This window comes from Mastigoproctus giganteus, chromosome 13 (assembly GCF_048544385.1).
Source record: "Mastigoproctus giganteus isolate SK-2022 chromosome 13, ASM4854438v1, whole genome shotgun sequence".
In the NCBI taxonomy this organism is placed as follows: Eukaryota; Metazoa; Arthropoda; class Arachnida; order Uropygi; family Thelyphonidae; genus Mastigoproctus; species Mastigoproctus giganteus.
Window position 1 is genome coordinate 144,960,372 of NC_143587.1, and position 15,043 is coordinate 144,975,414.

General features: G+C 37.0%; 1 protein-coding gene across 6 annotated transcripts in view; it reads left to right on the top strand.

Annotated features, from left to right (window-relative positions):
• LOC150076502 (agrin-like) overlaps nt 1-15,043 on the top strand; it is a 424,773-nt gene that overhangs the window by 196,928 nt on the left and 212,802 nt on the right. For all 6 annotated transcript variants that reach the window (XM_090387651.1, XM_090387653.1, XM_090387652.1 and 3 more), the window contains exon 2: nt 12,015-12,050. In XM_090387651.1, coding sequence (XP_090243777.1) covers nt 12,015-12,050 — 36 coding nt within the window. The remainder of the gene's footprint in view (nt 1-12,014; nt 12,051-15,043) is intronic.

Consider the following 15,043-nt stretch of genomic DNA (forward strand, 5'->3'; position numbering starts at 1 on the left):
AACATTCCATGTACCCTAATACCACCTCCAAATTCTTGGGTGATCTTAACAAGGCAAACATGGTCATCTTTGTGAGGTTCTCGCCACACTCTGCCTATAATCAGTGCAAAAAAGTGTATCGTGATTCATCTGACCAGGTAGCTTTCTTCCATTGTTCCATTGTCCAATCATGATATACTCAGCGCCACTTCAAGCGGAGTTTTCTGTTTCTCTCTGAAACAAGTTGCATATAATAGGCAGACAACTGCCAATACCCAATTTCTTCAATTACCTGCGCATGGTAAGGGTCTAAATATGGGTTATATTAAATTCAGATGTTATTTGATGCACACTGCATGTCCTATTTTTCGATAGAGTCCTCCTTAGAGTACGATGGCTTCGCTCTTCAATTATTGGTTTTCTGCCACATTTAAAAGGTTAAATGTGGAAGAACCGCTTGCTTTCCATTCATCGAAAACCTTTGAGATGATTTCATTTGAAAAATCAGTTGTCTTTCGTTTCTTGAATCGTGGCTCCTGCTAAACGCTCACCCACGATAAGACCCTTCTCAAAGTCTGATAGATCACGCGTTGTCGTTGTCATATTCTGGCTTCAGATTACTGCAGTCGAACAGCCTTTGCACTCTTTATACTCAACGAGGCAACCTATCATCACCCCACTTCACAGAAGACTACTGTTTACATATTCTCAGTGGATATCGCCACACAGACGGCCCTTTCAGGTCACAACTGGACTGTTATACGATGAGTACCTCCCCATCCACCATTGGAGTGCCAATTATCCCTGAAACAGTGGGGGGTATCTTCTAAGTAGTAATAGCTTCATGTATTGAGGAAATGTTGGTGAGAGAAGTGAAGAGTAGAGCACCATGGAGTATGCTGTTCGCGGATGATATTGTGCTGTGCAAATCATTGAAAGGAAAGGCAGAGAAGAAATTGGAGGAATGGAGGAAAGCGTTGGAAGATAGAGGCATGAGGATAAGTAGACCAAAGACAGAATATATGGTATTGAATGGAGTAGTTGAGAGTTCTATAAAACTAGAGGAGGAAAAGCTACCATCTGTTTCGAAATTTAAGTATCTGGGATCGAACGTTGAGAGGGATGGAGGATTGAGTGCAGAAATACAGCACAGAGTGCAATGTGGATGGCTGAACTGGAGAAAGATGAGTGGGGTGCTGTGTGATAATAAAGTTAATTGTAGAATGAAGGGAAAAATGTATAAAACTGTAGTTAGACCCGCATTGATGTACGATGCTGAGACATGGGCGATTACAAGGGCCCAGGAGGAGAAGAAGACGGAAGTGGCGTAGATGAGGATGCTATGATGGATGTGTCGTGTGACGAGGAAGGACAGGTTAAGAAATGACTATATTAGAGGTACGGTTAAGATGGGGCCTCTGAGTAAAAAAATACAGGAATCTAGGTTGAGGTGGCTTGGTCATGTGGAACGAAGAAGTGAGGAGTATGTAGGGAAGAGGTGTGAAAAGCTGGAGGTGATAGGGAAGAGGAAGAGACCTAAGCTGAGATGGAAGGACAAGGTGGCAGAGGATTTAAAAGAGAGAGGATGGAGGAGATAGGAAGCCCTGGTTAGAAAGGAATGGAGGAATTAAGGAAGGGAATGCCGACCCCATATGAACGTGGGAAGAAGACTGAGGAAATCTTAATTGTTTAAATTTATTAAACATTGAATCTTTCATATACAAACTGATTGTCACCTTTGGCGGTAGTTATGATCGATGACCCTTCCACGTCGTATTGAAATGAAATGACCTGAGTTCGAATTACGTCAAGATGGGATGAATGTTTATGAACATCACAATGTGGATAAGTTAATCTGTCATAGACAAGTGTACATGGTTTCTCTCAGAAAGTTTGGATTTTATCCATAAAAAAATAGGCAAAATAGACCATAGATTGCACGCAATTTTCAGAAACAATACTGATGCGATATAACCTTAATTGATTGGCACAAAAAAGCAACATCAAATAATCGTCAACAATAGTTTATACTGTAAAGCAGAATTGGTATAAATTGAGTTCTAGCTAAACAGAACGTGGAGAATTTTCTGCGGTATTAGGTACCTTTCAGCGGAAATTTCGGACAAACTGAGAATACTAAAGAATGTTCTGAGATAAAATCTTTTAATGACGTGTTCAGTAGCGCCAACAAACTGCCAATGGAGAGTGTGCATATGTCTAGAAAGGCTACGTCTATATACGTTTTATACTGCATAATTTATTAACATCTACGTGAGTGTTCTGTCAACCTGTCATACGCATGCGAAGTACTTCTTGGATTTTAGAGTTGATATCGCCTTTGTTATATTCATTTTCTGGAAATATGCGGTATATGTTTCGAAAGACATTACTGTCCAGGGATTGTCAATTATCTGAGCATTCGTGAATGATAATAGTCTTTTTGTAATGAAGTTGTTGTTGTAATAGGGTTTTAGGAGCATCGGCAACTAAGGCCATATTGCCTGTAAATTGTGTGTTCTGTGATCGATTTTCTGTTGCTTTACGAAAAAAACCCCGAGTCTCTGGAAGAAAAATCCATTCTACCTCGCCTGAGACCGACTAACTAGGCCACCTTGTGGAAAAGGCCCATAAAAATGAAAATTCTTGATGCCATAGACCGAACTCGAACTCGGGTCTATTCCACCCGTTGTGGGGGTCGTAAAGACCTAACAGAAGCATGCTGCCAAATCCTCACATGCGTTACTACGAACGTTTTCGAGATGGAATGGTTGATTTCGTCTACAGACAATTAATAATTATTGATTAATTTTATTTAATTATTAATTAAAATTCTTCACTTCATTTTTTTCGGTTCTAATAACTGCGAAAGATGCCCAGTTAAGTAAGTGATCTTAAAAGTTGTGAAAACGTCTCGAATCCGCTTTTCGGGGTTCAGTTTATAAAGTTTAGAAACATTGCCAATCAAGCAAAATTCAGAACAATTTGTTGTAGTCATCAAGTGCATTTTGCATGTTATCTTGTCAGTGGTGCAGTGGCTTCATACATATTTTAGAATTTACACCTAGGAAATGATGTATCAGTACATCTTGTCTGAAACATGCTTTTTTAATGAAACCCCAGACACGAGAGGTATTAGAACCTCTAGAAATTAGTACTGTGCATGGGTTGGAGGTTGAGAAGATGAAAGAAGATATTTGTTGACATTGGACTTGAACTTCTGTAGACTGTAATTTTCAGGAAATACGAATGAAAGAAGGTTGTTCCAGAAAAGGGAATTTGAATGAATAAATAAGGAAAAAGAAAAGTTGGTTCTGTGAATTTGAAGTTGGACAGTAAATGGATGTTGGCTGGTGGCTGCACGTGTTCGGACTGTTTTGAAAGAGAGAGCGGGAATTATAGAAGCCAATTCAGAAGAACGGTGCCCATGGAAATATCTGTAGAAAAGGCATTGAAAGACACAAAGTCTTACAAGTTAAATTTAAATATAATTTAAGAAAGAACGCTAGATAGTGATATTGTAAACCACAAAAGAAAACACTTAAAGTCACTAATATTGTTTAAGATAATGGGTCTCGCGCTAATGGAATTAATTTAAGAGAAGGTTAAATTTAATGTAAAGGCAGATATACCTTGAAGAAAAACATTAGAAACAGATATATGATCAGTGCCCACACCGGAAACAGCAAGCGAAGATAGCAAGACGGAACAGTGGGGGTCAACTGATAGTATGGCAAGGGACGGTTTGGTCCAGAGATGACAATAGGGGTACCAGCGGGGGCGCTCTTGTTTACTGCAAACAGAGCAGGTGTGGTCATTTTACAATAAGGCGAGACGAATCAAGAAAATGGACGCAGATGATTTCCGGATGGGTACCGAGCTCCAGAAAATTCTGGTCCTTTCCAGAACATTCGAGAATTCTATAGAAACGGAAGTTCTCTCTACACCGGAAGGGGACGATGATGGTCAGATAGAAATGATTGGTCGAGGAAAGGATGGGCGTTACTAAATTTTGGGAAATAAAAGGGGAAGAGCGCGTGCAAAACGGTGTGTGGAAAAAGTGAAAATGGGTGATAAGATGTTTTAGATATGTGATGAAGTTTTTCGGAGATGATTTTTCGAGATGTGATAAAGTTTTTTTGGAGATAATAAAGTTTTTCGGAAGATGATAAAGTTTTCTTCGAGAGTGATTTTTTGGAAAGATAGGCCCAGGAAACAGTCCCCTGAAGCGATCCACCAGTAGAACCAGTTATGGTGAGTTCACTAAATTCTGATAGTTTTAATGAAGTATAGATGAGTTACAGAAAGGGGAACTTTCTCGAGACGAATCACAGAAGTCCGAAAGCGTCCACCGAGAGATATATTTGAAAGGAGGACAGCGAGAAGAACACCGTACCGTCCTGTGGAAATAAAGCGATGGGAAGCGACCCCTACTGAATGATCCGGCGCAGCAAAGAAGGATACGAGACCAGGATGATCGGCAAAGCGAAAAGTGTCCCTGGCAGAGTTTAGCATTCCAGATGAACGTTCCCAAACCAATGGAGGACCCGATGCAGAGCAGAAAGTCACAGGCCACACGTTGTATTAGCGGTAAGATCCAAATCCCCAGAAGTAAGTGGTTAAACAACGAATTTACCTCTATGTAATTGCAAAGGACTGCAGGGAAGATAGATAAATATTAAGTGAGATTTAGCGAAACATACAGTTAATTAAATGCATGTTGTATAGATAAGTAAGGAAATATCATAGAAATAGTTTAATGAAGGATGGTTTACAGTTGTGGTCTATTTACCGATCAATTAATGGAGTAAAAGTAATAATTTTGGACGGGTTAGCCTATAGAGCAGGTACAGTTGTATGTTACTTATATAAGGTCACTGATGTAGAGAAATTAGTCACTAAATGCTGGAGTTTACCTGAGGGAATGAAGAAATAAATAATCACATGTATATTTCATTAACATGTAACTTTAAAGTGCTGGGGAGAGAATAGAATAGAATAGCTTGTAAAGTGGACATTAAATTCCAGAAGAAGAATTGTATCAACCATGAAGAAGAATGTAGGATTGTGCTAGATAGGTATGAAAAAGAAAGATATAAATAGATAAATAATAAATGCCAATTGTAATTAAGAAAGAGTCAAATTAAACTGATTGTACGAGATGTTAGTGGGCCTATAGTAAGAAGATGATGGATGGAGGAGCCTAATGACCAGGAACGTGATCCATGCCCTGTACCTATATATGAAGTGAATAATGTGTAATGATTTGTCTTATCTTTTATTTGTAAGTATGTATAATAAACTGATTGTATTTCACTTAATGAAAATGGAGTTTGGTCATTTCTGAACACACAGCAAAACCCAAAGGAGGAGTGCACTAATATAGAAACTCCCTCAGAACCGGAATTCTTCTGTGAGATAACAAGTCAGATGCAAAGTGGGGATTTTAAGAATATAATTAATAATAAATAACAAATAATAACAAAATAAAAAGTAATATAAATATATATATAAGAAGTGAAACCCCCACCCCCACAATTGGCGACCCAGCCAGGGATAAATAGAGATAGATTGTTTCATCATATAAAAACGCCACCCCCACAGCATGCAGCAGAAACAGTACGTCTAAAGTGGAGAGAATCTGTTAGAGATGAGTCATTAATTAACCTAATTGCCCTCTTCTGAATGGAATCTAGATGCCTGTGATTTGTGGGCACCGCCCCAGATGTGGGAACAATATTCCATCGTAAACCGGATTTGCGATTTGTACAGAGTGAGCAGCTGTTTGGAAGAAAAGTAACGCCGAGAGCGAAAGAGAAAACCAAGTTTTTTAGATGCAGAGGAAGCAATATTTGTAATGTGCTTGTGCCAAGAGAGATTAGAAGTCAGGGTAATCCCCAAAAGAAATATATCAACTTGCCTAGAAATCTGAGTGTCACCAAAGATAAGCATAGGAGCAGAAGAATCCTTTTTGCGAGATATAAGACAAGATTGAGTTTTAGAAGGATTGACATCAACTAAGTTATCTTTGGAGAATTCCTGGGGATCAGCATTGCGGGAATTGGTAGTGGATATTCGAGAAGTTAAAGCTGTTTGAGCAGGGCAAGGTTTCTCAAACTTGAGGGTGGAATGCAATGCACTGTCGTCAGCAAAACTGTGGATAGGATTTCCTGTCAATGGAAGAAGGTCATTAATGTACAATAGGAAAAGAGTGGGTGAAAGAACCCTGGTGAACACCAGCCTTAGCGTAGAGATTAGAACGCAGTCAGGCTAGTCCGTATTTTCTGGATTTCACTCTCGCTATTAGCACAGTAACTATATCATCGTTATTGCACACGATATGGAAAAGATCCGGGTTTGAGTCCTGCAACGACTTGAGTAGTTTTTTTTTGCAAATTGTGGACAAGTTGAAAATGCTCAGCTGATGCTTTTATATCGCATTGAAACTCTTCTTTTGTGTGCGTCCGTTATTGCACACTCATTAAGGGAAACGATATTAATATATTACATGATATATTAACGCCTCACCCCCACTTTTGACTTGCCATACAGGCGCATTTCGGTTAATCGATCTCTAGCAATTTTCTTCGTATTTCTTATTTATAATAGTTTGACGAGGCCACAAGTATTAACCCTTTGCCTTCTAAATATGACGCATAACCTTTTAAAAATTCTTTTTATGAATACCATTAACGTTACTACCAAAATACTTTTGCTCGAGGGTTTCAAGTCCACAATCAAATTCAACCTTTCGTGATATGACATTGCTGCATTTGTCAAAAGTAACTGCTCCAACAAATTCGCCTTCCGAAGCAGGTACATGCAGTGCTCCATAATGGAAAGGTCGAGGGTTAGAATTCCGCCTTGAGCATGACTGCTTGCTTTCATATTCATATAAGTTGAACACAGCTCCAGAGGACAAAATGTTGTTTGAATAAAGGTTAAAAATGCATTATAAACAACTGTTAAACACATTTATAAGCAATCAGTAGAAGCCAAGTTATTTAAATGAATATTCACTTTGAAATGGTAATAAAGCATCTTGCATTCTGATTAAGGCACAAACCAATGACTGCTATCAACCGTAATCCCTAGAAGATGCTAAAGAAACATAATTTATATGAATGCGCTTAAACAAATCAGCTATAGATGCCTTCTTCAACAGATCCTTGTTGAAAAATTGCAATATGCTTATTATTTTTCAATTAGATAATAGGATATTCATTGAAATGCATTGGAGAATAGAGACATCAACCTTTTCAATATTTATAAAGAGACAGAAGTATTCCAAACATTGGAATGAAGAAGACGTATCTTGGCGTCATGCCAAGACACAAAGATCATGGAGGAGGAGGAGGAGGACCGGGGAAGTAGGAATTCAGGAATTTACAAGTTATGATAGTACATATGTAATATAGATAATTAATTATTTTTCATGAAGATTAAATTAGAACATTCTATTATATCTAGAATAACTGATTATAAAGTTTTCGTCTTGGTTCAACTGCTTCGAATTGTGATTCAATTTATTATTAACGCCGGTACTAGCATCACTTTGCACGTGCCTGAATTTTCTTCATATGATGGCAATTTTCTAAATGACAATGATGGAGATGATACGCAAGAACTACTGTATTTTTGAAATCGTCCCTCAGATGAGCTCTTCTGAAAGGGAAGAGCAGCTACTGATCAAGTGTATTGATTCATATTCATGGTCTATTTACTATTTCCTGGAAAGCCGATGAATATTCAGCGTGAGTTTCCAGAACTTGATGTTTCTAAGACGTTGAGCAGAACATTAATATGTCCATTATCTGATATTGTCGTATTAAAAAGAGTTATTTGACTGCTAGCGACAGTGATGGAGCTTATCTTTTCTTACGAAAATTATTACAGATTTGGTTTTCATTCCGAACAAACGCCTTGATAATCTGAACATTATTATAAGCCTAAAAATATTAATAGTTATTTATTAATAATAAATTATATTAATTAAAGTGTTAAAATATATTTTGTCTAAAATTTTAGTAAATTCTAATATTTCTAAACCTTTCCTAAAATTTTTTTAATTTTCTACCATTTTATATTTCTTTACTACATATTCCTTTTAGGAGTATGTACGTATATTTACGTTTCGCATGACTTACTCTGGGGATTATGTTTTCCAAGATAATTTAATACAGGCATTGACGTATTAAAATCTGTAAAAGTTTCTGACTCGATTTTTAGCAAAAAATTTACGAATATAGTCGGTGAAGGACGTTACGTGGTAGTTTTCCACGAAATCTTCCTATAATGACCACTCTTATCCCAGGTGAATATTAAGATAATTTATTTGGCTATTAATCTTCAATACAGGGTATCTTTTAATGTCATAATCCCCATAATAATCGAAGATCTATGGGGCCAGGCCATCTTCTCGAAACCAGCAGTGGTCACATCAAAACCTTCACTTGAACGCAGACTACAGCCCAATAAAATCATCTTTCTTTTCACGAGTATTCTTAGCGCTAGTTGCTAATGGCAGTATCCAATCTGTCGTTATATATTTAATCGGGAATTCATATCATAATGGAAACAACCGGAACAAAAGCTGTTCCAGTTGAATTCAAAACTGTAAAGTCCAAAACCAAAATTATTCTGGGTTGGGTGAAGTTCATTTCTTAGAGCTGCCAGAACATAGAAGAATGAGGGCTTACTCCAACCACTCACGTACTTGCTGAATAAGCGAGTCTGTGTCTTCATCGGAGTGCAGCCAAAACACAGTATGGCACATGTCAAAACGTCTTCCTCTAAACGTTTATATTTGGTATCTATTGATGTATATTACAAGATTATTTATATAAACGGAATATTCCTTCTGTGTTTGCAGCCAGAGGGGTTATTTCCGGTAAGCAGTTAACCGTCAGAGTTCGCAGTCCGAAACGTTTTCCAGAGTACGTGCTACGCCTGGTGATTGACTGCATTAAACCTTCCACGAAGGGAAAATTTTTCCAACCTACCAGTCATAAAGTTTTTTTTCCTTTATAATCACCAAACCACCGACCGAGTCATACATCATTCTGACGTGTGTCACATGATCTGGAGCCGCCAATCAATCACATTTTGGCAGCAAAGGACAAGAGGTGCTTTCTGAGTTTACGTAACAGCGGTGAACGGCGGTAGGCGCCTTGTGAAATGGATGTTTGGCCTGGGTCACGCAAATCATAACAACAATAACAAAGATGGCAAGAAGAGTACAATACGTGTGAGTACAATGATATTTACGTATTGGTGCTAGCCATGACATGCCACTTTCTCGTAGATCACTGAGAAATGTCGCAGAAATCATTTTTCGATCGCGATTGGTATAATCATAATTTACTTTTGTTGTGCTGGTTCAGGTGGTTGAACTGTTAGGGCGTAAATTGGACCTTTTTGGAAACAGCGCGCTTGGATACTGTCGATGCGAACTATAATTCAAAAGCCATCCATCATAAAGAAGTATTTATTTAATCCATGCTTTCTTAATATCCTCGTTAAAAGTAGGCCATTTGTTAAATTATAATTGTATTGAACGATACCTGAATTGGTGCTATTTTAAAATGATCATCCATCCGCTAATGTATAAATGATTTACCGATCATCCATGCTACTAGAAGATTAACCGGGATTCATTCATTAATAATGCTTTATTCGCCACCAAATTCTTTTGCAATGAATTCTTTTTGTTAGCAAAGAGTATACGAACTTTTATCCAATTATGGTACTCAAGAATCTTATTATTCTCTTATAAAATTAATGTCAATTGAAATATTTAAGTTAATAAGTTAGGCTGATTATTATGAAATATATGAACGTGTATTTGCTCCATCTGTGATAGCATTCGATTGCCTTTTAAATATATTTAGGACTTCAGATGTTTTTCATTGAGTGGCCAAGCTTTTTCCTCCATAAAAATACACGTTGGTCCCCAGTACTCCAACTAAGTTTTCAATTGCTGCAAGCTACAATTAGGCTGTTTACAGCCTCTATTCACCTGTTTATTTCTTAGCTTCCTTTCCTGGCACAATATCGATACTTGTTATCATTATCCACTCACAACGTCCGAGGTGATTTTTATCAGAATGCTGTGTCTAATGGCTGTGGTCTTGTAACAAAAGGCATTCTGCCCAGATACGACATCTTAGAAAAGTAATAAGGGTCAATATTATAAGACAAACAAGGCCTGTCAGATTTTGTCTGTGTGAAGCGTCTTTCTTTTTTGTTCTCAGCTGAGAAGTATCTTTAATTTTTCAAACTTCTGCCATCAAGCTGAAAACTAGGCCATCTTGTCGTAGATTGTGGCAGGATTCCTTTCACCCATCGATCTTATCAGAGTTGGCCGTTTCCTGTTGTTAAGTGAGCGGAAGAAAATTAAAGCCGACAGACAGTTAGTTTCAAGCTGAGTTTAATGAAACAAATGTTGTAGAAATATTTTCTACGTACTGGTGTATTTAATTGAAGGCTAAATGAAACCTGTTACTTGCTATAGCTAATTAAATAAATGCCCAGAATACGTTTTGTTGTTTTTAAAATATAAATATCCATTTTTATTATCATCTTCCATAAACAGGGCTATCTCAACCTTTAGCGTCTTTCACATGAACTAATAATTCAGCTGCTGGATAAAAAATTGATTGTGATAAAATATTTCCGACTCTCCTGTGGTTCAAATTATACTAAAAAGAAAAACTCGTCCTTGATATTACATAATTCCCAAACAAGAGCTTTGTTGAGCTCATTTTCCACATACTATATATAATTTTTGCACGGGGTGGAGACCTGTCAAGACAATGATGATTGAAGATTAGCCAGAGTTTTTCGATGAATGTGTAAAATGTCGTGTGGGTACTGAAACCATGCAGACAGTTGAACTTTGCGAACCAGAAAATCGTGGCAAACTTTTATTCATTCTCCACTACCTTTGGTCACACTGCGGACCTTTTTTTATTTTTCAATTGCCCAATGTTTAGCTGCAACTGTCAACAGAAGTAACAAAAAAACCCGGTATTGATCGGTGGTGAAAAAATCGTGTTCTGTATTTTGTAAAGGTAGAGAATTCTACACGCTTCAACAAATAGGCGGTCCAGGAATGTCATTGGCAAATACTGAAAGATAAATTTCTTGGACCACGCTGGTTATCACGAATATAAACTCAAAATGTGTTTAATTATTTTATTTCTTTTCTTGATGTCGATTTCCTTGGTTCCCACAGAAGCTCTATACTCATTTGTTTAAATCGATCTTAGAAATTTGCAACTTTCAATTTAGAAACTATGATCTGCGGTGTTGAAACCACTTCAGTATAAATTGCTTCTGATTGTCTTTGTAGTATGGAACACTGATCATGTAATTCTGAATTCACGTGGGTATCATGACATGTTTCGTCCTTTGGAAATTCTGGCTTCTGAGGCTAATAAGTTTAAGACTCGTTGCTCTTAAAGTTTCAGAAACTCTGTGTAAGGTTAGAGCACCCGGGAGAAACTTTAATACCACAGATTGCCCACTGGATGAAGTCATCACATTTCCTCTGAAATTTCTGACTTGCTTTGCGAATAGGATTCGGTTCAAAGAAGAACAACTGACAAATGGAAAAGACTTGGGTACAAATTATTATTATTTATTAATTATTTTTGACACCCCAGAGTCGGTCGTTTTTGGTTGTGAAAATCGTATGATTTTTCATCCAGCAACCCAAACAAACCAACGTAGAATACTCGAGTAAAGTATAGGCTACCAGGGATTAAGCGATAAATTATAGAATGGTTATACAGAATAAGTGATCGGTGGCAAAACTTTCTTCTCTTATCTTATGTGAGTTAGTCTTAACGATTGGTAGATTAAGTCAATCTACCTATCAAGTTAAAAAAACAAGTTTCATATTAGTATGTGCTTACTAGTAAAAGTTGAGGGGGGATAGAATTTAATGTTCATTCATTATGTTTGAAACTCTAATCGCATATCAGCCTATTACGGTTAACAATTATTAATTCCTTTTTATTTTTTTCTTCTTTTAGACCTTCCGTACAAGAGGAGACCTCAGATACAAGAAAGTAAGTCATCTAAATTATTATTTCTCTCCTTTTGATGCTTGTTTTCTGTCTAACCAAAGATAAACCTTCTGGTTTCGGGATTATTATATTCCAAAACATATTTGCATAAGTCCATCAATATCTTTCTTTCTCTCTTATTTAGATGGCGCGCTATTCTGCATTGTAATTTAGTTTCTCTGAATTAATCCTATACAATTCCATCCATGCATCCTGTGGTTTATATCTTTATTTAAACGTCCGTATACTAATATGTATTTTACACACGGCGACATGACCCTCCAAATTACTTACTGTATATCTTTGTCACGTGAGCTTGCGTGATTCATTGCTGCAGTTATCGTGAATTAAATGGACGCATAGACGAAAGAGCATTTCAATTCTATGTCTCTTGGGAGACGACCATCTTGAAATCCAGGATATAATTAAAGCATGCGGATGCACATATACACTGTACTTAATGAAAAACGAAAATAAAGATGTTCTCACTGCACGAGACTGATAAAATCTTATGAAAGAAGCTTTATAAAGGAACAAAAAAGAAAGAGAAAAGATCTTTCTCTCTCTCTGTCTCTCTCTCTCTCTCTACAGGAGACTTAATAACAAATGAAGATTTTAGTCTGGGCACAGGAGACTAATATTCTTTTGAAACACTTTCATAAGTCTTAAAAATGGAGCAGAGAATGTTAGAAGCATATTAATATTCTCATTACCATTAACAAGCTCATTACCATTTCACGTTAGATTTTTTATGCGGTGTCTATAATATATATTGAAAATATAGTTAAAATATTGTTAAAAATATAAAGAGTTAATGGAGCAATCTGACCCATGTCCTCATATACTTGATGATGGCTTAAACTTCTCTTTCGAAGATACTGGTGGTCTTTTTTTCCATAAGGAAATAGCTTGCCATTCTCTGCTTAAATCTAAAATGTGATCCACAGTGATTCACTAAATGCTGCTGACATTCTTCCATTGGTATGCAGTTGGCTTTTCTGGAATTTGCACAACCAGAGAATATCCACACACACGGACCTCACTTAACTAGTACACGCATTACAGATTGGTTTATTTCCTTCGAGAAAATAAACCAACTGTAAATAGAACGTTAGGTCGAAATGGTTGGCCAACATGGCGTAATGGGGTTTCATCTCGACATCGAAGAAGTGTTTGTCAAGCATGAATTGAAGTGTTCGCAGATCACACTTACTTTCCTGACCTGTAGTGTTTTATGGCCCAAACAAACCAAGGGAACAAGCAAAAGGGCTGCGGGAGAACATAACCCATGATTGCTGCTATAATGTCCAGACGAGGATAAAAAGTATCCAGGGCTCTGCCAGGTTACTTAAAAACCTAAACATATGCATTAATTTGTTATACTTCAGTTAACTTTGTACTGGTGTTCCAAACGAATGAATTTTATGAAGACGATTTTGAAAACGGTGGTGTTTTATGGCATCTGTTCCCCCTTTTCCTCCTCCATAGTGTTAAGAAGTTTGCCAACTTGTTCCTCAAAGCCTTAATGTATACTTGTCGGTTTTTATCCTAAATTATCGGAATCACTGATGTCTGAGATGACCGATAATCTTTCTTATCTCTAGCCGCTCCAAACTTTTATTGCTAAACTTGGGCCGTAGCCGTTTCTTTATTGCCAATTAAAGACTTCTCCAAGCAAGCCAACGAACGCGTTAACACGAGCCTATTGTTATTTCATACGCTCACTTACGGTACCAAGCGCGTGAGTAGACACAACACCGAGATCGTAGGGTACTTTTGGTAGTAGTAGAACTAGTTATGATCCGAGAGTAATGGGTCAATCGCGGGTAGTCTTGCGTACCTTTTGGTGATCGTCCATTTCTTCGTCTTCTGGTCACCTTAACGTCGACTCTTTCGTGGATAGAGGACTCATTGCTGATTATCACAGTAGCCTATTTCGAACCATTCTTATAATATAAATAAATTTATGATGGACCTTTGTTCGCTCTATTAGATTTTTTCACACTGTGAGTAGTCATTCCTGAAATCATATTTCATTCATATTACTGCTACAAATTCTAGTGACCTCTTAATTTAATATACAAATCTAAGAAATATACAAATATACAATTTAATATACAAATCTCATAATTTATAAACAATCTAAACAAGCTGGAGTTAGGTTGTTTTTAGACAACTCCAAAAACCTTGGGCTTTTCATCCAGCAAACAGACAAGTAGCCATAGAATACACGCATTTTACAAACATGATGTACTGTTGCCCCTTGGCCTTTATACTTTGGCAAATTGTGTGAATGATAAACGTAATCGTACCTTTTCCACCTAAGATAGGTTCCAGTGATATAAAATTGTTTAAAATTTGATGTAGTCAGAAAACCAACAAGTACTTTGAGGCTTTCTGTAGCCAAACGGGTGTCACGTGATTTTTATGTAATTATATGTATTTTTTAAGGAATATAAAGAGTTAGATTAAAGGTAATCGTTAGTGTAGTAAGCGCGAGAAAAAATTAAAAAAAAAAACTCAACATATAAATAGACGAGAAAAACATTTTAATACGAATGACATTTGGAGAATTAATTTTTGTCCTAGATGAAGAAAGATCTCTTTGTTGGAAGTGCTCATTGCGATGTGTTGTTTCAGCTTCTTAAAAGATTTTTTGGAATTAAAGATTTTTTTGGAATTAATTTAAATTTTTTCACTCGCAAACACAGTTCCAGATCATACATTTTTTTAAGACTGAATTCATTTGCCTAGCCGAGCTCAAGACCTTTGTGTTGTTATCGGATTTGCAAATGGCCAAACCTACAGAGAATTGTGGTGTGTCGTATTTACAAACTTCGCTTACGAAAGACAAGCATCGCCTAATTTCTCTGTCGGAAGTTTCCAAGGTTGAAATTTACAACGCGACTCCACACTGATTGTCACTTCCTCTTTTCTTGTCGAAAGCATTTAAGCTGTGATAAACAATCTCCCCAGCGATTGTGATTCCATTTGGA